General features: G+C 41.0%; 1 protein-coding gene and 1 pseudogene across 1 annotated transcript; one reads left to right on the top strand and one right to left on the bottom strand.

Annotated features, from left to right (window-relative positions):
* Nucleotides 1-15,776: 15,776 nt before the first annotated feature.
* Nucleotides 15,777-16,488, top strand: LOC133957655 (protamine-like protein). Its single transcript, XM_062392996.1, has 2 exons — nt 15,777-15,985; nt 16,020-16,488. Exons 1-2 carry the CDS (start codon nt 15,777-15,779, stop codon nt 16,486-16,488), a joined length of 678 nt encoding a protein of 225 aa, XP_062248980.1.
* Nucleotides 16,489-19,228: 2,740 nt separating this feature from the next.
* On the bottom strand, nt 19,229-20,533 carry LOC133957639 (piggyBac transposable element-derived protein 4-like; annotated as a pseudogene).
* Between the last annotated feature and the right edge of the window lie 5,386 nt (nt 20,534-25,919).

Below are 25,919 nucleotides of genomic sequence, written 5' to 3'. Positions count from 1 at the left end.
ATGATGCAGAAATGAAATCCCAAACATAAATCTAACAAAATGAAAATACAATACTTTATATAGTACCAACCATAAGATTAACGAACAGGCCGTTCGATAAAAGGGAGTCTTGAGAAGAGAATTAAAAGAAGATACACATTTTTTTTTTCTGCCTGAGATCTCCAGGCAGGAAGTTCCACAGGGACCAGAACAGCAGCGTTTAGTTGTGACAAGGTGTGATTTTGGAACGGTTTGTAGGGATCCAGCTACTGGTGGATCTCAGTCAGCAATCAGGCACTTTAGGGGGTTAGCAAACCATAGATGTAGGCATGAGCCTGACTGTTCAAGGTTCACAGATAGACAGTTAGCCAGTTCACTTCACCCGACAGCTGGAGTAACTTAGCTGTCTTTACAAGGCACAACTCTCTGGTGGTTAGCATGGACCTGTCCTTTTGTGTTTATAGTACAATTAGGCTGTTGCAATCACTCATTTAAAAGAGTATAATGGCAAATCGAACCAATCTAATGATGAAACAATATCTTCAGTGCAGTGTTAGTTGCTTGATTCTGACTCTAGTAATATCTCTTATTGTTATCATGTATTTTTTTGCATCGTTCTCTAGCACTACTTCCTTTTCTTAAAATCACACTTGCATCGTTTCCCGTGATTGTGAAACACAGTTCACATGTCAATCATCCACTTGCTGGTGTCTCACACTAGATGGCAGTCAAACACAAATATTCAGCATCCACCAGGCACCGTCAGCATCTGGTGAACAGTGTGTCCGCATCCATGAGAGGAACTTCAGATGGTGGCGGCAGCTCGTTCCTTGCGAGTAGATGCACATCTCTTTTGTACTCGACACTCTGCTAAAAATGGATCATAAATGTACGCTCACTTGCTCAAGTGACCTCTCATTGTGACACCGGCTTCGGTTTGGTTTGACAGAAAGAAAAAAAAGCCTGGAGCTGGAAACATTATCAATATTACAGTGACTGTCAGAGCAGATGAGTGTGCTGGCCGTGTTTGCTTTTGTTTGCCTGTGGAGCCAATACTCAGTTAAAAGTGGTGTCAGCTCGTGGATGTTAAGAATTCATATTCAGACTCTAGTTATTCAGAGCAGGAATCCATCCTTTACACTTTCCTCCTATAGATTCCTCAGTTTCTTCTTTATGGAAAGTCTACAGCCTCAAGTCAGGATCTGGTGAATGTGCTGCACATGAAGTGGACATACACTCCACCATCGCTGCCACCCACTCTCACCCTCTCACTGGTTATTGAGTCTGCAGCTGAGATCCAGCACATCATTACTGATTACAGGCGTAAAGCGATACAAATGTGGAGGTTGCCCCTGATGCTTAATTGGTAGGATGTAATAACGGAGCTGTAATATGTGGGCCCCTAATTGTGTGTTTACTGCACTATTTATTGGAGAGCGTCCCTCCCCCGGCTGGTGGCTGATGAGGTGAGCTGCATTTCCGCTGGCATGCTATCAATCCTGCTTCATTAAGGACACACAGGGTAGGGAGACAGGAACACAGGAGTTTGCCTCGCAGCTTGGCGTGGGCAGAGGAGTCAGCCCCGTTAATGAATTTAAAATTTCCTCAGACAGAAAGAAAAGCAATCATGGAAAAAGATGGGTGATCAAAACTTCTGGGCTTATTCCTAGTTTTATTTGACATCGGATGAAGACATGACAAGGGGGATCTCAAATGGCATAAACATCTTTGGTCAGGAAAATCGGATTTTCGGTCATACGGATATTAATTTTGGTTACGATATGTGTGCACGTGTAAGTGTCAGCAGTAGAACATGGTAAAGTTCAAATGATTATAAGGGCTGACACGTACTACAGCTATATTCTGGCATTTAGTACATTTGAATCTAATAGGTCCTGTATTTTGATTTTATTCATATTTTGACGTTTTATTCATTTCTCAGAGACATAATCTGAGACAAAGGGAAATGAAAACTAAATAATCAGTATAACTTTTGAATACAGCCAAAAGTTGGAGGTAGCACTCAAACATTTTACTTTAGTGCAAGTTAGTTAAATTGAAGATAAAAAAATATCTCAAGTAAAAGTACTACATTAATGTCTCTACTTGAGTTAAAGTATTTGTTTTTAAATTAACTTGTTAGTTACTTCTAAAAATCCAAAAAACCAAACAAGGTGAATATGTAATCTAGTTCATATTGAAAGGGTAGAGGAGTAGAAAGCACAGATATTTGCTGACATATAGTGGATTCAAACTACCACACTAACTTTTGGATTTATGTAAAAGTCCTTGCTTGTGGATTTATTTGTGTCAAAAGTAAAAAGTACTTGTCGAGTAAAGCCCATTCCCTAATGTAATGGTTTTCTATACAAATAACTGTGCCTCCTGTGTATTCTGATTACATGAATATTACAGAAAGCAGATGATTTTACTGAAAAGAGTAGAAAGTACAGATATTCCTGACACATGAAATGGGGTGAAAGTGAAAAGTACTTGAAAGTAAATCTACTTAAGTAATGTACAGATACTATGTACATTGACGCAGTACATAGACGCAGTACATAGTTAATCCACCAATGGTTAGCAGCTCCAGTAAAATCATGTATATGTGCTGTGTTCACAACAGCAATGTGGATAATGATTCTCTCTGGTGTGTAATGCAGCTAAGACTCATTAGACAGACTATGACCTCACTAAATACATTTCTGGTTAATGTTGGGTCTGTTTGCCTTTCAGGAGATTTACTCATGTGGGCATGCAGGATTATGATACTCGAATTTGTATATATTCATGTTTTGTGTTCAGCGTGGAAGGAAGGCTGCTTCATTTCAGTCTGTTTATTTTAGAAAGCGTGTGGCCCAAGTCTCTGAAGTCTATTTTAATGAAAAGGTCATAGCATTAGTAATGGCTGACTTTTACTGGTGACAAAATGTTTTCTTTAATCATAGGACCAACCTACACATTCATGGTAGGACTTGGGGACTTTCAAAAGTGTCAGCAAAGCGCTGCTCTTTTTATTTGTATATTTTCCAACGTTCAACTTTAATTGCTCATGTGCTGTACAACTGCAGTACGGTATTTGATAAGAGACATTGGCTTGTCATCTTCATCTATGCAGTTCATGTACTGATCAGACGCTCTGATCCCGGCCTGACTGTGGTGCCTGACAGAGACAGCAGGGTGTCAGTGAGGCTGCAGATGAGCTTCACACATCGTTACACCGCCTCACAATGTATGCAGTGAGGGTCTAAGTCAATTATTAATCCAGCTTGATTCATTTACACCTATGACAGACTGAATTAGTTTCTGCTTGAGAATATTAGTGATCTTCATTTAAGAGTTCTCACCAGGCTAATATTGTATTCCACCATTTGTTCACCACTTGATCCTAAAATTAAATATGGGACGTAATCCCAGATCAAAAGTACATTGAATGACCATTAACTGTCTTTTGCGGATGTAATGTACATTTGAATGAATGTATCCTTCATCTTTGTTCTTTTAATGTTGTTAGCCACTTATCTGGAGAAAGCTTGACGGGGGAAAAAAAAAGATATTTATCTAGGCAATTATAGTTATGTAAATTATTGTATTTGGAACTTCCTATTTAAACTCTTGTATATGTAATACTATCAATATTAATATGTTTTATATAATATACATAATACTTAAAGATGTGTGTGTGTAAATTAAGGAGGCATGTACTCAAAAGAAGGGATATGGCCGAAATGTATTGACATGACTCTTACATTTAAAATAAATATATGGGTTGGGGTTAGGGTTATGGTTATAAATGACTATTTTATGTTGCAAATGAAGCTGCTGCTGTTATGTATGACACATTTCAGATGTGTCTAACCATAAGGTACAATCAATCAATCAATGTCCTCAACTTCAGAACAAGCAGCTGATTAAACACATATACTGTATTTTGCTGCATAAAGACAGTATGTGCAGTACGAGATAATTAATACTGTAAACATAACATTTAAGATGATTTAAAACGACTAAAGAATAGAATAGGCCCCTTAGGTGTAAATATGAACACATGGTTTGATAACATGTGTAAAAAAATGAACTTGACAAAGGCAGTTCATGCATTTATGAATAAAAAGAGAAATAAACATTAATAGGTTGTACACATTTGAGAAAATGAAAAACAAATTATTTGTTTAGTAAAATGACAGGAGATGAAATAAAAGACAAACATGCCGTTGTTTTTCTTTACAAACACACTGTAGCTGAAACCTGATTGTTCGTAGATTGTTTTTCTATCATCAGACACGACGTGTCTTTCATATGGAGTTTCTGCTCATTTGGCATCGGACACTCTGATTTTCCTGAATTAACCAGAATGCAAAGCTGCCCGTGGGAAATCTTCCTGAGGCTCGCGTAAAGCAAGGCCAATTAAACTGAATTGGGAAGTCTGCTGTCACTGTCAAGTGCAGCTGCTCCACACTCATGTTTTCATTTCCGACCAAACTATTCAGAGAAGTGGAATGGCTTCCATTGAGCAGCGGGTGAAAACTCAATTAAAGGAACAAGAAAATGGCTGCGTTCGGAAAATCTAAATAATCTTCTTTCTTAACCACTATGCCTTGACCACGATGGAATACATCACATGGTCAAGGAACGATGTGAAGAGAAGCCGTAAGGAGTAGGGAAAGTAGAACCATGGTTTTGAGAAACTCTGACTCCATTTACACTCTGTGTTTTAAAAACACAAACAAATTTACTTATAAGATGCACCCTAAATGTATGGTTCTCTGTGTTGTAGGCTGTGCAGTGGCAGTTATGAGGTTTCCTGTTCGAAATAGAATGACTTATCCTGAGAAAAGATGTTTTCATTTCATTTTATACAAAGGAAACATTTAATCATTACAGGAAATAACTAAACAGAGTTAAATGATGATTAAACAAAAATGACTGAAATGTTGAAATTATAGGATGGATTTGTGGAGAAAACCTTATATAAGTGGAGTAAACTCTTTTTTGGGAATTCCACAATTGGGGGATTGAAATTACTTTTATATTTGTTGTTAGTTTTGATGATGATATTCTGAGCTGAACATATTAGTTCAATATGTTTGTTGTTGACTAGACATGTGTGACAGAGAAAAAAATCAGGAATCAAACACAAGTGACGATTCAAATCATTCAGGATCGTGTCATGAGAAAAAAACAGCCCTTCTGGTTTTTATATTTGTGTGTGTGTGTGTGCAAGTGCAACTATACGGTTTTGTTGCTTTAAATGTTGCTTCTGCAAAGAATTGTGGGGCAACAGTTTCTCCTTTCCTTGGTTGTCCGATGTATGCTATATATGCTTGACGAGATGAGTGAGGGAGCATTGGAGCTCCTTTCCTTATCCTTAAGAGAATTCAAACAGCTCTTACTATTGCAGCGACTGAAATAGTTCAGGGTCATTTCACTCAGTTAGGAAGGTTCCTTATTAGATGGACTATTTGCCTGTCTTAATTGCAGTTGTTGAAGTCACTTTCTTGGCTACAGAGTATGAGAATGACAATTCAACAGAAAACACAAAAACATGCATGAATAAAGCGAAGCACACAGCTGCCGTGACGGAGAGAAGCTGATAGAAAGATCAAAACGCATAAATGGAAGAATAAGTGGAAAAATATATTTTTTTTCTCTAGTGATTTTTTTTTTTTTATCTGAATCGTTGCACTGCCTTTTGTCCATTCTTTCTGTCATTCCTCTACTCTCCTCTCCTCTTCTCCAGGCAGACGTTTCTTTGATCCGAGGCTCCCACGCCTTTCACCCCCCTCTCCAATCCTCTCGGGGTCTTATTAACAGACACGCAGTTCTCATGTTTTATTGCCTATGATAAAACCTTCCCTCTGATCTCTCATTACAGGCCGGTTCTTTGGAAATGGGCCCTGCACCCTTCGGCTTAATATTGCCCGTAATGGAGCAAAAAGCTAAATGCACAATCTGAATGTGTCGGGTACATACCAGGTCCCTGTGCATTAATAAGCCATCAGCTCATCCTGGGTTTGTCCTTATTCCTCCACTCTCTGCAAAGTCTACATGAGAATATGGTGATTTCTGCTTGTAAAGTGCACTGTGGTTTCAAATAGCCGGGTACAATATATGTCCACATGACACACATACACTTAAACATGCACATTTAGACAAAATTGTGACCTCTTTCGTGGTCTCAGACTCTCAGATGCTGCCATGTCACGGACACAGGCCGGATTGTTCAGTTTGGTTTGTCTTTACATGTTTGCACAGATGTCTTCCATGATGTATTTCATGTTGAGTCTGCCTTTCACCTCTCTGGGGGAAACGGCTCCACTGTTTCAGTCTCTGTCACACGTCCCTCCAGTCCCTCTGGGCGACATAATGACAAGAGGCCGCTGGCTTAAGATACTTCAGTGAGCCGCCTTCTTCCTCTCTGCTCTTTTCAATCCCCAAAGGTTTAGATTTTGTACATTTGTAGGTCATCCATGCATGAAACAGGAGCAGTTACTGTTCAGGTCATCCATCAGGTGAATCCATACCATTATTTCTACATTTAATGCAGAACATGATCCAGGTACTGTTACATGGCTGGTGGTTATGTAATATATTAGCTGATAGTAAATCTTTACACCAGTTGAAAGTCAGAGAATGCTTTTTTTTATGTCATGTTCTTGATGTTACATGAATGTACTGTGTTTTATTGTGGTAAGTCTGACCTGTATATTACAAACTCTGTACCTGCCATTAAACTGAAGTAATAAACATTACGTACATGAAATAATGGCGGGGGAAGATGTAACTAGAATTGGAGGAGTTACAGGGGAAGATATCAAATTAATCTTATTTAAAATGTATCTGTTATGATTTGTGGAAGGAGATGGACCCGGATGCAGAGTTTCAAAACAAAAAGGTGATTTTAAAATAAAGAGTGTCTAAAACTAGACGAAAACAAAACATAACAGGTGACTACTGGAGGGAACAAGAACTAAAGAAGCAGAATCAAAGCTTCCAGGCGCACGGGGAACACAGAAGCTAAGGAGGGGAAAGCAGGACAGGACAAACCTTCAGCGACAACGAGTAGAAGAACAAACAATCCGACAAAAGAAACACAGAGGCTTAAATATGCAGGGAAGGCAGGGGCAATTAAACACAGGTGAAACACATGAGGAATGGGGACGACAATCAAGACAGGAAGTTAAGACAGATACAACACACAAGGAACAGAGACTACAAAATAAAACAGGAAACAGAAATACAAAGAGCCTGAAATCAACAAACTAAAATGACAGAACATTACAGTATCACTGGGTTTCACCACATGCTCTTGGGTTATTTCTCGATTGCGTACTGTATCCATATGTATGAATATATATGAAATCATTTTGTAAGTTTGTCATGTGAATTAATTTGTATGTGCTGTTTGTGTGTATACCATCTATTAAAAGATGATATTAATTTCTAACTATTTTAGATTTCTATATAATTAGTTTTGTAACCTCCATCATAATTAATATAAAGGGGTACAAATAATCAACTGATAAAATAAATGAAATAAAATGGCCTCTAGTGAGACCAAGACAGTTTCAATGTGATATGTCTGTGCTCGGAAGTTCTCAGTTTCATGACGCTTGTTGAATCTCTGTTGACGCCCTTCTTGTCAGACACTTGCCTGCAGAGCTTCTCATTTAATGTGTCAGTGCATAGAGGCCTGTTCTACACATGCTTCTACTAGCTAGATTATGTTGCTAAATTGCTGTAGCATTACTACAAACACTAATAGCTAATTACTATCTGGTAAGTGCTCAGATCCTGCCCCTAACAGAATCCTGCGATGGCAAACGATGGATGTGTTCCACATAGCTGTGACAGGGAGCCACAGGACCACAGCACCTGAATGTACACACAATCCCCAAACAACCCTGTCCAGGCATTTACAGCTCACATATCAGATATAAAGGGGAGGAAGACCTGCATCTTTCGTCATAACGTCATAGTCTGCACTGTTTAAAATCAGTACCACCACTTCTACAGTTCAGATATATCCCTTTAGTGATTTTTTCAGATCATTCTACAAGATGTTAAGCTTTACTTGTGAAGTTTAGAGAAGTGCTTTGGTGGATCTCTTGCCATCTATCTACTAATTCCAGAAGTCTCTGTGTGTATATGTCCGGCATATGTTGAGAACCATTCATCTTCTTTGCTTCACACTTGGAATGTGTATAAATAAGGGCCTAAGGAAGTGCAGAATTGAATATGGTGAATTTTGGACAACCGATATGTTCACTATGAATCAGAATTGAATAAACAGCTACCAGCGCCCTGTAGCTGCGATGGATGGGACTCACAACAACAGGCATGTTTATGGCAAAAAAAACTGAATCTCCAGTTTGGGGTTCTGTGTAATGACTCAAGCTTTACTGGACTTTTAAGAAACAAGACGACTGAGGCCTGCAGCTTCTCTTTACTTGCTGCGGCTCAATTAGAAGAGGTGACTTTTACAGTATAAAGCTGCAACCAGTATTACCACACCATGATTCAGGTCGGGTGGAGGGACCCCAGAGCAGAGTCAAACACAGAGCACGAAGATGGTGCGTTCAAGCATGTTTATTTATCGTGGGACAAGGCAGAAAGACGGGGTGCTGATGGCTCCGGGGGTTCGTCATCGGCGAGTCGAAGCAGGAATGCAGGATGACAGGGTTGCTGATGGCACCGGGAGTTCGACAGCGGGGAAGAAGAGCAGGTGAGCAGGATGACAGGGTCCTGGAGGACAGGAGAACAAACACAGGGGTTACAGGATATACGCAACAGGAGAATTAGACTGAGGGGCCGAGATCGAGAAATTACCACAGTAGTGACAAGGAAGAACTGGCGATGACTCGGCACACAGCCAGGGTAGATATAGCCTCAATGGACGCCTCCAGGCGTCCTAGCAGGGTGGTCAGGATGGGCACGATAGAAGTCTTGAAGGAGGGTCTGGTCCAAGATGACTTGTCGGGAGATCCAAGACCTCTCCTCTGGACCGTATCCCTCCCAGTCTACCAAGTACTAGTACCCCCTGCCTTGTAGTCGGACATCCAGGATGCTGGAGACATTGGATGCCGGATGGTCGTCGACGAGCCGGGTGGGTGGTGGGGGCTCGGCCGGAGGGCTCAACGGACAGGTGGAGACAGGTTTGATGAGGGAGTTGTAAAAGGTCGGATGTATCTTAAGAGCGGAGGGGAGCTTAAGACGTACTGTCACCGGATTGATGACCTTACTGTAATCCCGTATGAATCGGAGGTAGAAGTTTGCAAAGCCAAGAAAACACTGCAGCTGTTTTCTGGTCCCAGGGGTTGGCCACTCGCTCACTGCCTGAACTTTAGCTGGGTCCGTCCGTAGCGGTCCTTTCTCACGATATATCCCAGTAAAGGGACTGGTTGAGAATGTAACATACATTTTTCAGTCTTGACAAACAGTTTGTTCTCCAACAGCCTCTGTAGCACTAACCTGACATGTTGTTGGTGTTCCTGCAGGTTACGTGAGAAAATTAGAATGTCGTCCATATACACAAATATCATGCGGTTGAGCATATCTCGCAACACATCGTTAACAAGCTTTGGATTATTGTGGCAAGGAGGATGAAGTTATTGTCTTAGTAAGACTTTAATGTGGATAGATTGCTGGCTCCTGATTTTATGTCAGTGCATATTTTCCTCTCTTGGTCTGGCCTTCTGTCAACTTGCCAGAAGGAGAGGAGAAGTAAAGATGTAGGGAATAATTAATAGGGTTTGACAGGCTGCTACCTCCAAGCGCCTGCTCACATTTGACTGACAAGTGGGGTGTGAGGGTCGCACTTGGGCTGTCTCTTGCCTTCCCCCCTTTTGCTTTGCTGGTCCTATTTCTTGAAATTGTTGGAGTTTGAGCGGAAGGGAAAAAAAGAAGACCAGAAATTAGCTTAACCCTGAAACAGTCTGATATTTGCACGTATGGAAGCCGTTTGAGGCAGAAGAGCGAATTCAAAGCCACGAGGCCTCTTCAAGCTCAAACCGCGCACTCCCAGCAAGCCTGTTTGCTCGGTTCACGCACTAGGTTCAAACATAGTCCGCGGCTACTGCTTATCTGTGGTTCTGCAGGTACCGTTAACCGTTTTTTTTTTTTTTTTTAAGGGTATTTAAAGTAAATGATGTTGGACGGCCACTGAGCCCCTATCTCTCCAGCAGCAGCACAATCCCATCACCGGCCGCAGCTTGAGCAAATAGTCTATTACCTGTCCTTATTGTGATATACAAGTCCCAAGCTCAGAATAAGAGCCTGCATAATGTTTCATCTTCTTATTTATTACGACCAGTTTTATGCTACCAAAAGCACTGTGTAATATCTGTGAGGGAGAGAACTAATAAGTAAGACGTACTACAGATCCGCTCTCCTTAAGATTTTCCTCTGCATATTTACTTTGATTAATAAAGGTTATTAAATTGGGAATAAAACACAGCCATATAGAAGAAGAGGGTTTAGCTTTAATCATTACTGCTGGCCCTGCACAGTCTGACAAAGCACAATAAAGTCAGTTGAACCTGAAGACTTAATTAGAAGGGTTTTCCATATTTACAGGCGCCCACCCATCCACTTCAACCTGAGATTGTCTTGATTGTGGAAGAAAATGAGAAATGGAGGAGGGGGCTTTTCGTCCCTTAATGAAGTCTCACAAGTACTTCCAGTGTTTTGATATGAGAACATGTCTTAGTGCCTCACAAGTTAAATTCACACACAAGCATAGGTATGTGTAACCAGACACAAGCGGACATGTACTCAACACACGCAGTTAGAGGGAGCGCACACACACGTCCGACACAACCCGAGGGGATGTCATTTTGAGTTTCTACATGAGAGGGGTCTTAAATAAAATGAATGCTCTCTTGAAAAGCACACTCACAGGCACAGTCATAGGCCCTTGCACAGAAGCAATACATTCATACACACAGTTTATTGTTTGTGTGTGTGTGTGTATTTGTCCAGTGAATATTACTGCTAATTACGAGGACCTCAGCTTCTGGCCATCACTCCACTTCGTGTAATTAACAGGGAAGTGCAGGATTTAATTTACAGTAATATTTGGTCAAATACTGAACATAACATAATTTTAGGGTAAAAATATGCTAAAATAACCATCTCTTTGTAGAATTTACAGATTACTGTAGTTTAAACAAATTAGGACTGTAATACAAAAAGCAATACAATACAGTTCAAATTAAAACAACAATTTTACAAATTGATTTGATATACTTTAGAGATAATAATATGTACAAATACAGCTACATTATGTCAATATGAGGGGGTTTAAATAACCAAGTGAGAATTGAGTAGGCCTATATTTAACAATATATCAATAGGGTCATAATCATAATAATAGCAATAATAACTTTGTTTGTGTAGCACTTATCTAAACGAGGTTACAAGTTATTCACACTAAAGTCCATCGCAAAAATGAATTTAAGAGCCAAATCATAACATAATAAGTTAAAGACTTTAAGTTTATAGAGAAACCAACAGTTCCCACAATGAGCAAGCACTTAAAGATAAAAACTTCTCTTGTTATTACTAGTGAATAGTTTGGAGAAATAGTTGGGTCTTGCAAATTTTTGTTTGTCATTATAGGAAGTTAAGGAATTTCATTCATATTTAGGTAATGGACATGCATTTGGTATTTTTCCACTTCCATTCGTTTTTTCTGCACAGCCTTTTAAGTTCTCGTAGCCTGTCATACGACAGAGGTGTGGAGAGGTGTTATGGGTGATGATAAACAGTGTGGTTTGACAGGTATTATCGAACCCATTAAATAAAATATTAGGATGAGATGACTCATTACTCGTGTTATGGTCAAGAAGACCTACGAAAAAGTTTGATGAGAATTTTTGAGGCACTATGTTCATTCAAGAGGTACGTGAACTTTTATGTAACTTTTTATGTTTTTTGGGACAACGTTGAACAGGAAGTCAAACTTAACACAGAGCTGGACTAGACATGTAAACCACGAGGTCCAAACTTTGACTCAAAAATAGGTTATAATTCGTTAATAGCCTGGTTAAATAATTATTTCCTTATTTTCAGAGTCAACAAAGTATTTGGTCTTCTTAAACCATGCTGACTAACGACTCAGAGGCTAAGGCTACTTTGGCAAGAACACTGTGTACGCTAGCATGCTACAGACATTCCGGGATATTGTCAAGGAACTTATTCACCAAGAGAATGGCGGTCTCCGTGAAGAGATCAAGCGGGCCATCTCGCTGATAAAAACTGCCCTTGATGAATGCAGTGAAAAACTCCGTGAGCTGATTTGGATACCCGCTTGGAGGCGATTGAGACGCGATACGCAAATTTTAACAAAAAAACTACAGGGGAAGAATAATGATCTGGAAAATAGAGTAGGACGATGCAATCTACGTATCATAGGACTGCCAGAGGGTTTGGAAAAGGGAAATCCTACACAGTTCATCACAAGGGTTCTATACAACATTCTTGGGGGTACCAATGGTTTGGAGGAGCCCCCGTTTCTGGTCAGGGCTCATCATGCCACGGCTCAGGTCCCTCGTGAGGGGGACCGACCATGGCCGTTCATCCTGCAGGTTCACAGGTTCACAGGCTGTCGATGCGCGGCGATTTCTTTTCCCATCAACCAGACAATACAAGTTTTTCTCTCTGGTGCATCAAACATACTCGCATATTACTTACTTTTTCGTTGAGAAAAAGCTATTATCTAATGTCAAAGCATGTATAATAGTATTGTTATATCCGATCGTAGCCCTATGGTTTTAGAGCTCAGTTTTCCCAATCCAAATTCGTTCATTTTCCTCAAACTTGAAATACGTATGTTGTTACTTTACTACGAGCTTCAGTTGGGGACCGAGCGGGTATTTTACAGTCATAACGACTGACCAACAGTTAATTACTCGGTGGGTTTCATGTAGTGCGGAACTCTTTCTCTCCGTTGTTTCATGCTATTGTGTGGGTGGTTTTACAGCGTCACAGAAGGAGGGAAACACTTCTAAAGAAAGGCAAAAAATATCAGGCGGTTTTGTTTGTTTGCTATAAATGATTACTGACGTTTTTGAAGCAAAGTATTAGAGACGTTAAGGGGTTTTTGCTGCATTGTCGAGTTCATAGGAACGCGGCCCCTTTTGTGTTTTCAAAGTTTCGGCGTGGACTGCAAGTGGCCATTTTGTGACTACACAGCTTTTTAAGCTAATTTCTATCGGGATCATAATGAGCCGGCATCCTCTGTTACTTCTAAAGCCGTTGTTACAGATTTGAAATGTGCCATTCTGCTGTGTGAGTGCCAATGTCAAACCGTGACAGAACTAATATCCCACTTAAAGGAGCAGTTAGCGGAGGGGCGACCCGTTGGACTGGTTGTAAAATAGTTCAGTGTGAAATCGTCATTTACTGCTCATATGTCCAGGAAACATAGAGCATGTTCGGTGGATTGCATAAATGACTTGTACAGGGAAACTATTTCTCAGTCTTCTGTCATTGCATGTGAAGATGCTTCCCAGAGCTCAAATGATGCAACAATAAAATAAATGAAAGCATTGAATTGCCACACAATTCAATGAGACCTTTCTTAGGAATTAGATCTATTCTACTTAAAAGTGCAAGGGCAGCTCCTTCCAGGTTGAACACTACACAAAATTGTCAAAGAGATACAAAATGTGCATGAGTTGGGACAGGGTTACACTTTTACTACATTCACTTTTAAAAGATGACTCGTGTCTAACAGATGATGTTATTGCTAAAATCTGTGATTGTGTGAAGGATTCAGATCTGTTCTCTGACTATTATCAGGGACCATTGAGAACAACATATTCAAGGACGTGTAAAGATGCTTTTGAAATGGTCAAAGATGTTAGTGGTTAGTGGATGATAGTCATTCGTTCGTTTCAACGGGGGTTGCAAACGATCCAAAGACTCGTACCCGACAGATGAACTAGTAGTTCAACTCCCGACGTGCTTCGTTCATCTGCCCACAGAGTCTTCGGCCAACGTGTCGGCCACACAGAGCGAGCTCATATCGCCGGTGACCGCGATGCGGGCGGCAGACGGGGAAATCGCTCCTCGGAAAAGCAAGCCGAGCTCCAGGGCTGCGGGGCTCCAGAGCCCCCGGTCACCTACATGCACATCTGCGAGACGGAGGTGTTCAGCTGTTCCTGCTGCGGCCCGGCGCCTTAATACCGCTGCACGTCCACCCGGACATGAACGGGGATCTACGGAGCTGCTGATCGGCACGCTGCCAGCACATCCAGCTGGCCCGCCGCATCCGCGGACACAGAGCTTAAACTGCTGCTGATCCACTGACTATAACAACGCCGCATTCCTACACTTATAAAATGTAATTCTATGTGGAATAATCCAAGTATTCAGAATACGTAAGGCACACACTTTTTAAAAAGTGCATGCCTTGTGTTTATACTTACAATGACTTTGATTAAATTACTTAAATGCACACCGATTTGTTATTCTTGTTTCTGTAATGAGCAGTTAAATAAAAATGTGGGAAAGAATATTGTACAGTATCTAATATTGTGTTGGTCATATTTAAATCATTCATTACGTTTTTTTTGGGGGGAAAGAGAGGATAAAATAAAAGAATCGCATATTAAATCTTAATCGCAATATTTGGGGGGGGAAATCGCAATTAGATTATTCCCCCATATCGTTCAGCCCTATTCAAAAGTCATAATGACTGGTTTTGTTATTTTCACTTTACATTTACACTTACAGTTTAGTGCAGTGTAATTATTTCCCATGATAATTAAATGCCAGTGTGACTATAAATGACAATTTAAAACCATACAAACTGTCATGTTTTACTGTATATAATAGAGGAGGTCTTCTTAAAAAAAATATGATCTGCCACACAAAAGCTGTCAGTCATGGCTGCTTTTTAACAGCGGTCCCGCGATAGGGAATGAGGTATCTGTTTCCTCTTCTGAGCCTAGAGAGGTCACGTGGAAAATGACCCAAAGACTTGTACCCGGCAGATGAACGAATCGTTCACCTCACGACCGTGTCTTCAGATCAGTGACTCGTTCTTCTGCCAACAGAGTCTTCGGATCAGTAATTCGTTCATCTGCCGGATACGAGTCTTTGGATAATTTTCCACGTGACCTGCAGCAGCCTATGCAACAGTCCCGATGCGCGGCCACGGGAAAATGAACGAATCACTCCCGAGTCCTTGTAACGATTCGTTCAAAACGAACGAATCGTTCACGAACGACACAACACTAGAAGAAAGCAGCCACAAACTACTAAGCACAATCACAAACACCACAGAGTCCACACCTCAAAGACTAGAACAAAGTCTCCAAAGAGATCCAAATCTCCAATGGGATCCAAATCGCCAAGCAGATCCAAATTTCAAATGAAATGAAGACTCCAAAGATTAGAGCAATGTCTCCAATGAGATCCAAATCTCCAATGAGATCCAGATCTCCAATGAGATTAAAATCTCCAATGAGATCCAGATCTCCAAAGATGAGAGCCAAGTCTTCAAAGATGGGAGCAAAGTCTCCAATGAGATCCAAATCTCCAATGAGATCCAGATCTCCAAGGAGATCCAAATCTCCAAAGAGAAGAGTCAAAACCTCAAAGACTAGAACAAAGTCTCCAAAGAGATCAAAATCTCCAGTGGGATCCAGATCGCCAAGCAGATCCAAATTTCAAATGATATGAAGACTCCAAAGATTAGAGCAAAGTCTCCAAAGAGATCCAAATCTCCAAAGATGAGAACCAAGTCTTCAAAGATGAGAGCAAAGTCTCCAAGGAGATCCAAATCTACAATGACATCCAGGTCTCCAAGGAGATCCAGATCTACAATGAGATCCAAATCTCCAAAGATGATAGCCAAGACTCCAAAGACTAGAGCAAAATCTCCAATGAGATCCAAATCTACAATGAGATCCAGGATCCCAAGGATATCCAGATCTCTAATGAGATCCAATTCTCCAATGAAATGCAAATCTCCCAAGAGGAGAGTCAAGATTCTAAAGATGAGAGCAGTCTCCAAGGAGATCCGAATATACAATGACATCCATGTCTCCAAGGAGATCCAGATCTCAAATGAGATCCAAATCTCCAAAGATGAGAGCCAAGACTCCAAAGACTAGAGCAAAGTCTCCAAGGAGATCCAGATCTCCAAGGAGATCCAAATCTCCAAAGATGAGAGCCAAAACTCCAAAGAGGAGAGCAAAGTCTCAGAGGAAGAAATCTTGCTTCTCAGTGTCCAACCTGATACTGGAGGGTGTTTCTGCTTCCACAGAGCGCCATGGGATGTCCCTGGTAGCCTTGAAGAAGGCTCTGCAGGCTGGAGGATACGATGTTGCAAGGAACGACGCCAGGGTCCTCCTCACAATCAGACGCCTAGTGGCCAACAAAGCTTTGGTTCAGAACAAGGGCACCTCAGGCCCCTTCAAGGTGAACAAAAATACTCCAAAGACGAGAGCAAAGTCTGTATGGAAACTGGCGTATTGCACATTATTTTGGAATGATTAATTCCTAATTATTACTTATACAATAAGGTCAAGACAACAACAGTGTTTATTTTAGTTTTTTACAGGCGGCTCTTTTGTTTTTGTCAAATACTTTGTGTTGATTAATATGATTCGGAAAATATTCTCAGATATTATTATTATAATTTTTATATATATATATATATCTATATATATACTTTTTTTTTTTAAATATTTTGCCGATAGCAGTTTTTCAGGGTATTCTGTCAATCCAGTCAAGTTAATAAAACTGTGTAAAACATCTAAGCCTTCGTTTGAGACACTTCACAGTAGGTGGAGGGCTACTGAAATTGTTCAGTTCTTTGGATCTTCTTTGAGGTAAGTAAACTTAACTACTTTAACATATGAAGATTACATTTTTTTAATAATTTGTACCTACAGATCTTGTATATATTGTCATGTCAAAGATATTAAGTTTCACTCATGCCACCATTCAGACATTATATTAAAACTCCTGAGCGGTGGGAAGGAACAACATGCTGGCTTTTGGGACACCAAGGAAATAGTGAGTTTCTGATCCGAAATGAAAATTGGGGATGATGTGCAGCAAACGACCCAAGTAAGTATGTGTTCCTCCATATATTACTATTATATGCCTTTACTTTCTTTCAGGTCTTATATAACTCTACCAGTGGTTCTACTTCATTTGGACATAAGCAACCTCTGAGCTGTCCCACCAGTCCACGCCTCTGATCAAATAACATTCTTGTCAAGGATAAACAGTGGTAAGTGGTTGTACAGTTCAGTGTAGGTTCATTTAAAAATTCAGTGTCTAAGATTTAGGTGAAAGGGATCTTTTTGCAGAAATTTTACATAAAATAATAGTAATAGTAGTTCATCTAAGTGGTACAAATTGTTATTTTCTTTCCTCTAGAATGTTCCCTTTAAATAAGACTATTTTATATTGAAATACTTCATATTTACAATGGGAGTGGGTGCTCTCTTCAGAGGCCGCCATGCTTTTTACAATAGCCCGGACTGGACAAACTAAACACCCTATGAGTTTTTGTGAAAAGTGAAGTTTACCACATGTTCTCTTTCATGTTTGGAAGGGGAGGGTGAGGTGAAGGGTATTCCGCTACAACATGCAACTTTACCACTAAATATCACTACATTTTACACACTGAACTTTTAACAAAAGAAGACCTTACATTTATCTATTTTGTAAGCACAGTGTTGCCATTTCATGTTCAACAGGTTAGTTAAACCACCTTGGTTCTGTGGCTTTTACTGCTTTATTGCTCAGAAGATTTGAACATTTATGGCCTTCTTTGGTAACTTTAATGTTTCGTATAATTATTTTTCATATTTGTTGTGAGAACAACTTAGCCACTGTTTAAATACTATGCAAATTGTTGTATTATTAGTGTTGATATAACTATTATTGTTTGTCATCCACAGTGATGATGAAAAGACTTAATAATAAGTTTCCTGAACATCATACCATGTCTGTATGTGACTATCCAACCTGCTGTCAAGTCTGGACCCGATGACAATGACACCAGTCTTATCGAGCCTAATTAGAGGTAAGCAGTCTAAGAGTTTATGGCTGCTTGTTAAATATAACTATATTTCCAGTTGTTTGCAGTTTTAAATCTGAGTAGTCAAAATTCTGTATGTGGCTGTGATTCTTTAGGTTGTCTATATGTAAGCATCGTGCTTAAGCACTGAATCAATCTAACTTTGGCTTTGTTTGTTTTCTGTCGTTAGAAAGGATAGTGCCAGATTGAACACCTGATGAATATGAAAAGGAAATGTAATGTAACATGTCAATCATCAAGCAGAACTGGTGACAACACATACTTCAAGTTCCAACATCTTGGACACGTGTCTGTGTGACACTCTATCCCATGTTGAGCCCCCTCTTCAGTCAGGTCTGGACTCAGTGAATCATTACTCCTGATTGACCAAGGGCAAGTGACATTTTTTTCATAATGTTTATTCAGTCCGCCATGGATTGTCCTTTGTGTATATGGGCACAGATGTTTTTTCAAGATCAACAAAAACTTCTACACTCCTTTGAGAATTAACCCTTGTATGGTGTTCGTGTTTTGGTCACTCAGCCAATGTTCGCGGGTCTGGTGGACCCACTGCATTATTCGGTCTTTCACTCAATACAGTTACAACAATTTACGTAAAAATACTTAACAGATGTTTACTTTATCCCAATTACAAGCAATATAAACACCATATATGGTTAATATTTGTTATTTACCCCTGTTAAATCACATTTATGAAAAAGAGTGCTTTTCGTTTTTTGTGAAATAATGCAGTAAAACAAAGAAACATAAATTACAATCAAGATATGATTGGAAAAAACGAATATGAAACAAGGTCTTTCATCAGTATTAATGTTTATTTCTTGAACTTAATTAGAAATTGAACACACACTCATGTCAATCTACACAAGAGCCCTAATGAACAGATACAGTATCAGGCTACAAAACACAGCGGCCCCATTGAACACATAGCCTATTCATGCCAGCCTATACAACACATGAGGGACACAGTTTTACTGTGTGTGTGTTGCAAATGTATTTCTTGCAGGTGATGCATGTGTGCTGTGTCTTCCTGTCCATCTTGAGTCCACACACATCACAGCGTTTCTTTTTGTTGCTACTGGCCACAACCTAGATTGATGAAAAAACAGGAATTTTACTCACAAACACACACACACATCAGCCCATCAAGTTAGGAATGTCTAACATATACTGTACATAGCATCACCCACTTACCTCAGGCTCTGCAGATGGTAGTTCTGTGGGTCGGGTGGATGGGGCCCCAGCAACCTCCTCCTGAATCCTCCTCACGATGGCTGCAGAAGCTAGGGTCCTTGGGAGATTTTGTCTTCTCTGGATTTGTGGTCTCACCAATGCCTTGCCCAGCTCCTCCAGAAAGAGCCGTCTCCTCTAGAGCTTTCCTCTGTTCCAGTCTGGGTTCAACGCCATCCAGATGACAAAAGCATTGTATGCTGAGATGTCCAAGATGTTGAAGAATATTACAAGTGGCCAGCGTAGGGTCCTTCTTTTGCAGCTGTAGCCAGTCACTAGCTTGTCCATGTTGTCCACCCCTCGTTTTGTGGCATTATAATCCAGAATGATTTCTGGTTTCTGATGCTCCTGGCCACAGATTATCTCATCCTTATGCAGCGTACTCATGAGTACCACATTTTTGCTTTTTTTTGGCAAGTAGGACACCAGGGACGTGGTGGCTGTGAACACAAACTTTGAAGAGTTAACAGGCCTGTTTTTTGTAGTCAACAACTGAGGTGGGAGCTCTGGCTTGTTTTTCCGCACCGTTCCTACCATCGTCAGCTTCCTATTTAAGAGCTCCTGTCCCAGCTTGTACGAAGTAAAAAAGTTGTTGCATGTGATGTTGTGTCCGCTGAGTCCTTGTGTCATGTCCAGGACAACTCTCATTCCTTGGTTCTTCTCAGGGGCTGCTCCAGCTGGCTTTCCTGTATACACTTGTAAGTTCCATGCGTATGATGAAGCAGCATCACAGGCAGCCCAGATCTTGATACCGTATTTCGCGGGTTTGGACGGTATATACTGCCTGAAGGGGCAGCGACCCCTAAATGGCATCAGCTGCCCATCAACTGTTACATTAGGCCCAGGGTTTTAAAATAGGGGGAGGCGGTGCACCCACTTGTCCCACACTGTCCTGATGGCAGCTAGCTTGTCTTTTTGCCGCCGAGCTGGTCTGTCGTCTCTGTTATAAAACCGGATAACCCTGGAAATAATCTGGAAGTTTTTTACAGACATTGTTTCTTCATCCCACAGGGATTCTGTGGATTCCCCTTTGGACTTGAAAACTCCAGCAAGGATGAGAACCCCAAAGTATGCAGATAAATGGGTTTGGTCCAGCTCATTCCATCTTTCTCTTTGCCCCTCCACATTACTGCAATCCAGAATGATTTTCTGGATGGAATCTGGGATGAAAAGTTCGTAAGACGACTTGATGTGGTGCACATGAGTCACTGCAATCCGTGTTGGCCCTGGTTTCATCCTTATCACATTGGTAGCCATGCGGCGTGGCTCATTTCTTGGGCAAATAGACCATTCAATTTCGTCATTTTTTGACATCCATATGCCACTTGTTGGCTGCGGATGGCCTGGTCCTGGGGCTGGCTGCTGACGGCCTGGTCCTGGGGCTGGCTGCGGACAGCCTGGTCCTGGGGCTGGCTGCTGACGGCCTGGTCCTGGGGCCGGCTGCGGACGGTCTGGTCCTGGGGCCGGCTGCTGACGGCCTGGTCCTGGGGCTGGCTGCGGACAGCCTGGTCCTGGGGCTGGCTGCTTACGGCCTGGTCCTGGGGCCGGCTGCGGACGGTCTGGTCCTGGGGCTGGCTGCGGACGGCCTTGTCCTGGTGATGGCTGCGGTCGGCCTGGATTTGGGCCTGACTGCAGATGGATTTTTTTCATAGCTGGCTGATGGTCAATCTCATCCTCTTCTTCAAGCTCACTGTCAGAATCTGAATCTACAGAAACATGATCTTCATATTCTGAAAACAATTCCCCTTCATTATCTACCAAGGATGTTCTCTCTTCAAAAATCATTTCTAAGGCCCTCTGAGCAGAGAACCTTTTTGCCATCTTCAAGGATTGTGATAAGGAGCCCGATTGTCAAAGCTATTTATTTGTTGTATGCCGGCCCCAATTTGCATATCGGGGGCGGGATTTCCTGCAAGATCCTCTGTCTTGCATGAAACATCTATATTTTATATACAACAAGGGCAGGATACAACAAGCCTTAGAAATTATTTTTGAAGAGAAAAAATCTTTTGAAGTCAATTAAGGGAAGAGTAGAGAATATGAAGATCATGTTTCTGTCAATTCAGAGTCTGACAGTGAGTTTGAAGAAGAGGATGAGATTGACCATCAGCCAGCTACGTAAAAAGTGAATCTGTAGACAGTCCCAAATCCAGGCCAGGCCATCAGCAGCCAACATATGGATGTCAAAAAATTATGAAATTGAATGGTCTTTTTGCCCTTTAGCCACCCCGCATGGCTACCAATGTAATTAGGATGCAACCAGGGCAGACACGGATAGCAGTGACTCGTGCAGGACATCAAGCCTTCTTACGAGCTTTTCATTACGAAAATCATTCTGGATTGCACTAATTTGGAGGGACAGCGTGTTTTCGTAAAAAGCTGGAATGAGATGGACGAAACCCATTTATTTCCATACTTTGAGGTTCTTATCCTTGCCGGAGTTTTCAAGTCCAAATGGGAATCAACAGAATCCCTGTGAGATGCAGGAACTGGCAGCGAACTTTAACGTAAAATGTGCAGGAATGTGGGAGCAGAGGTGCTTGAAATGTACAATTTAACACTTTACGTAGTCCTGGGTCCAGTGGACCCGAACACCTCATATGTAATGTAAATGTGTACAGTAACTGATAATATGTTATTTTATATGTTCATCACAGAAAATGAGCCAAGGCGTATGAGTCTCAGGTTGAAAAAAATATTTATCGCATCATTTTTCTTTTAGCAAACATTGAAAACGGGTCCCACAGACCCGAACACCATACAAGGGTTAATGAACAAGTTATTGAATCAGTTAAATCTGTTTTTCAAAGAGAATATGTAAATGCACAGTTTCTGTCCCTTTGGTTTACAGTGGCGCTGTATTTGTAATGCAATTACAAACCGTAAAATGTAACATTTTCAATGAAATACTTTTATGTACTGTGTTTATCACTGAGACTGTAATTTGGTTCACAATAATTTTTACTATTAAATAAATGATCGTAAACATGTTTATGTGAAAACTGTTGTTTTTAAAGAAAATTACCATTCAGAGGTTTATATTACCACTATTGTTCTAAAGAAAATTACCGTAAACAAGTTTATGTGACAACTGTTATTTTTAAAGAAAATTACCTTTCAGAGACTTATATTACTACTATTATTTTTAAAGAAAATTACCATGTAGAGGTTTAAATTACAACTATCGTTTTTAAAGTAAAATGTCGTAAACATTTAGTTTATTTTTCAACAGTTTTTTTCAAGGAAAATTCCTTGAAACAGGATTACAGATTATTGATTATATATATTATATATATTATTTTTCCTGGTAAATTACTGTAAAGCACAACAGTTCTCGACTGTTACATTTACGGTTCTAAAAATACATACATATGTTATATACATTTTCAGCGTATTTTTTACGGTGAATTTCTGGCAACCTTACCGTAAAATCGACACGTTTCTTTTAAAAGTGTAGCTGTAGATAATTTTGTGTGTGTTTGTGTTTTCTTAATTTATGGAGAAAGTACATGTATGTGTTCATTGTTGATATTAACAGCACATAAATCTATTGTGTCATTAAGTGTTTTTAGTGCTTCTGGGTGTTAGTGTTTTTGAACGTGTCCCAGTGATCTACTGATGGTATACAGGGATACACAATCAGCTGCTCTTTTATCAGCGTGACCTTGCTTGTTGTAATCAAGGTATGATTGCATTACAGAAAGCAGTGTGGGGACTCTTTGCAGAGTTTCTGTTCATTTTTGTCTCGTGTTTTTTGAGGGGGTTCGACATGGTAACTGCCCACTCAACATTAATCATACATTCAAATGTAGCCATCATGCAGCATGTGTGCAAACACGGCACATGCCTTGTAGCTCCCAAGTAGTTCACACGAGGCCAGAGGTCTTTGTTAGAAAACGGGGTTTTATTTCCAGGTCGAACCAACCCGTGAGAACTGGGTTTAGAGAGAAAAATAAATGAAAATAAATACAAATTCACAATATGCAAATGTCCGTTTTTACAGCAGCACAACAGGTGTTACATTACACCAAAAAACACTTCACACACACCTCACATACAGCCCGCAGCTCAATATTAACTTGCACATTTACAAACTTAACTTACATAAACATATTCACAACTTTACATAGTATGCAAATCACTATCACGCACAACCATGCAATTGAAAGCAACACAATAAAATCGTTCACATTCTTCTTAGATATAAATAAATGATAAACATACCTCGTCCACTGCTTACTACTTGAGGGAATCTTATCTTATTGCTTGTCCTTTATAGTTTTTTCTTCTTCTTCTTATGTGCTTTTACTTTTAACTTTAATTTATAGCTTATTGATTGTGCTGCTTCTTTCGCGCTGTTTGGCTAGGTACGTCGCTTAAATGTGTGGTGTAGGAAACATATGATGGCGGCAATTAGTTCCGCCCCAGTGCCATTATAACCAGTAGGAACCAAAAACGGGAGGTTAACCAACTAAACAAACTGCCAATGTGCGGCAGTTACACTCCCACCAATCACCTGTGATTACTTAAACATCTTAAGGACATATACTGCATATAAAACCTCAAATAAAGTAAATTTGGTTACTAATAAACAGAGTAGGCTTAAAACCCTGTGGTCTTCAGTCTGCTTCCAACAGTGTGACTGTTTTATGAATGGGTCTCTCGAGGTGAACCGGCTTGGAGGTGCGCCTTCCCATTACATCCAGAGTTGAGTCGCCGATGAGCAGCTTGAGCTTCCTTACTCTCTCATCCTTCCCGGGATAGACTTCGATAATCTTAGCTAACTTCCACTGGTTTCTCGGCGTCAGCTCATCCTTCAGTAGAACGATGTCATCAACCTTCGCGTTTCTGCAGTCTTTGACCCACTTCTGTCTGTGCTGGAGATTTAAGAGGTACTCCTTCTTCCATCGTGACCAGAAGTTGTTGGCTAGGAGTTGAACCCGACGCCATCTCTTGCGGATGTAAATATCTTCCTTAACGAACTTTCCAGGAGGAGGGGATATAATCGTAGACTTCATGGTCAGTATGTGGTTCGGTGTCAAAGGCTCTGGACTAGATGAATCATTCAGGTTATCAGTAGTCAGAGGTCGACTATTCACGATCGCCATGACTTCGTATAAGAATGTTCGTAGAGAGGAACAGTCAAGTTGTTTGGCTGACTGTTCTAGAATAGACGTCAAAACACTCCTGATGGTGCGGATTTGTCTTTCCCAGACACCACCCATGTGACTTGAAGCTGGGGTGTTCATGATGAACTCACATCCCAGTTCCTTGAGCTCCTCTTGATCCATCTCTCTCAATGCCTCATCAAACTCACGCCTTGCACCAGCGAAGTTTGTCCCTCTATCACATCTTATCTGCCGTACCATTCCCCGAATAGCGATGAAGGAGCGCAGAGCGTTAATGAAGGCATCGGTGGTCATGCTATCAAGCATCTCTATGTGTACTGCTCTAGAACACATGCAGGTAAGTAATAGCCCGTAACGCTTTAGCTCTTTCCTTCCTTCTTTGATGTGGAATGGTCCAAAGCAGTCCATCCCGCAGTAAGTGAACGGAGGAGTAGTGTCCATCCTATCTTCCGGGAGGTCTGCCATCTTTTGTTGTTCGGTGCCTCTTCTGAACTTCCTGCACTTAGTGCATTTGTAAATATGGGATGACACTGTCTTGCTGCATCCAAGGATCCATATGCCATTCGAGCGGAGCTCGTTCATAGTCATTCCTCGGCCCTGATGGTGCACTCTCTCGTGATAGTGCTTGACCAACAATGCTGACACATGACTGTCCTTTGTAAGAACTGCTGGATGCTTCACATGTGGATGTAGGGTAGCATGAGTTAAGCGGCCTCCCACTCTGATGATTCCTTTGTTATCCAGGAATGGACTTAGCTTGTTCAACTTGGACTTGCAACCTATCTCCTTGTGATGCTGGAGGCACTGGACTTCTTGAGATAGGTTTGCATGTTGAACCATCTTGATTATGGTCATCTCTGCTTCTCTTCTTTCCTCTAGACTGCTGGCTTCACAGGACTTCGGCTTGAGACCTTTGACCTCCTTTGCACGGCGCTGGAGCCTGGCAATAGCTTTTACCACTCTTAACCAGTCTGAGAACTTGTGTAGGCGATCTAAAAGCGACCTCACCTCCTTTGCCTGAGTATCATGAACCTGGGCCTTCTTGAGCTCTGGGTCACTAATTGAGATATCTCCCACCTTTACATCTCCACTTGGTAGCTCCTTCTGCCACAGAAAGGCTGGGCCTGTGAACCAGTTAGAGGCTACAAGCTGTTCTGCCGTGAGACCTCTTGAGGCGTGATCTGCTGGGTTCTCCTCAGTAGTCACATACCTCCACTGCGCTGACTCTGTGCTTCGCTTGATGCGTTCTACACGGTTTGCTACGAACACATGAAATCTTCTGGCTTCATTACTGATGTATCCAAGTACAACCATAGAATCAGTCCAAAATACTTCTTGTAGGCATTCTACTTCGAGCTCTTTCTTGAGCAGGTCACTGATGCGGACAGCTACCACTGCTGCTGACAGCTCTAGTCTTGGTATGGTCGTGACCTTAGAAGGGGTGACTCTTGACTTTCCCATGACTAAGGTACAGTGGACTTCACCTGATGTACTGATCGCTCTGAGGTATGAGC

This window comes from Platichthys flesus, chromosome 1, assembly GCF_949316205.1.
Source record: "Platichthys flesus chromosome 1, fPlaFle2.1, whole genome shotgun sequence".
Classification (NCBI taxonomy): Eukaryota; Metazoa; Chordata; class Actinopteri; order Pleuronectiformes; family Pleuronectidae; genus Platichthys; species Platichthys flesus.
Note: the sequence above shows the minus strand (reverse complement) of the source record. Positions and strands in the feature narration are given on the sequence as shown.

Bases quoted from the DNA above. Each gene is read 5' to 3' on its own strand.
- LOC133957655 (XM_062392996.1), top strand. From the start codon at position 15,777: ATGACATCCAGGTCTCCAAGGAGATCCAGATCTACAATGAGATCCAAA. The intron at 15,986-16,019 runs GATGAGAGCAGT...ATCCGAATATAC, and splicing joins AGGAGAGTCAAGATTCTAAA to AATGACATCCATGTCTCCAA.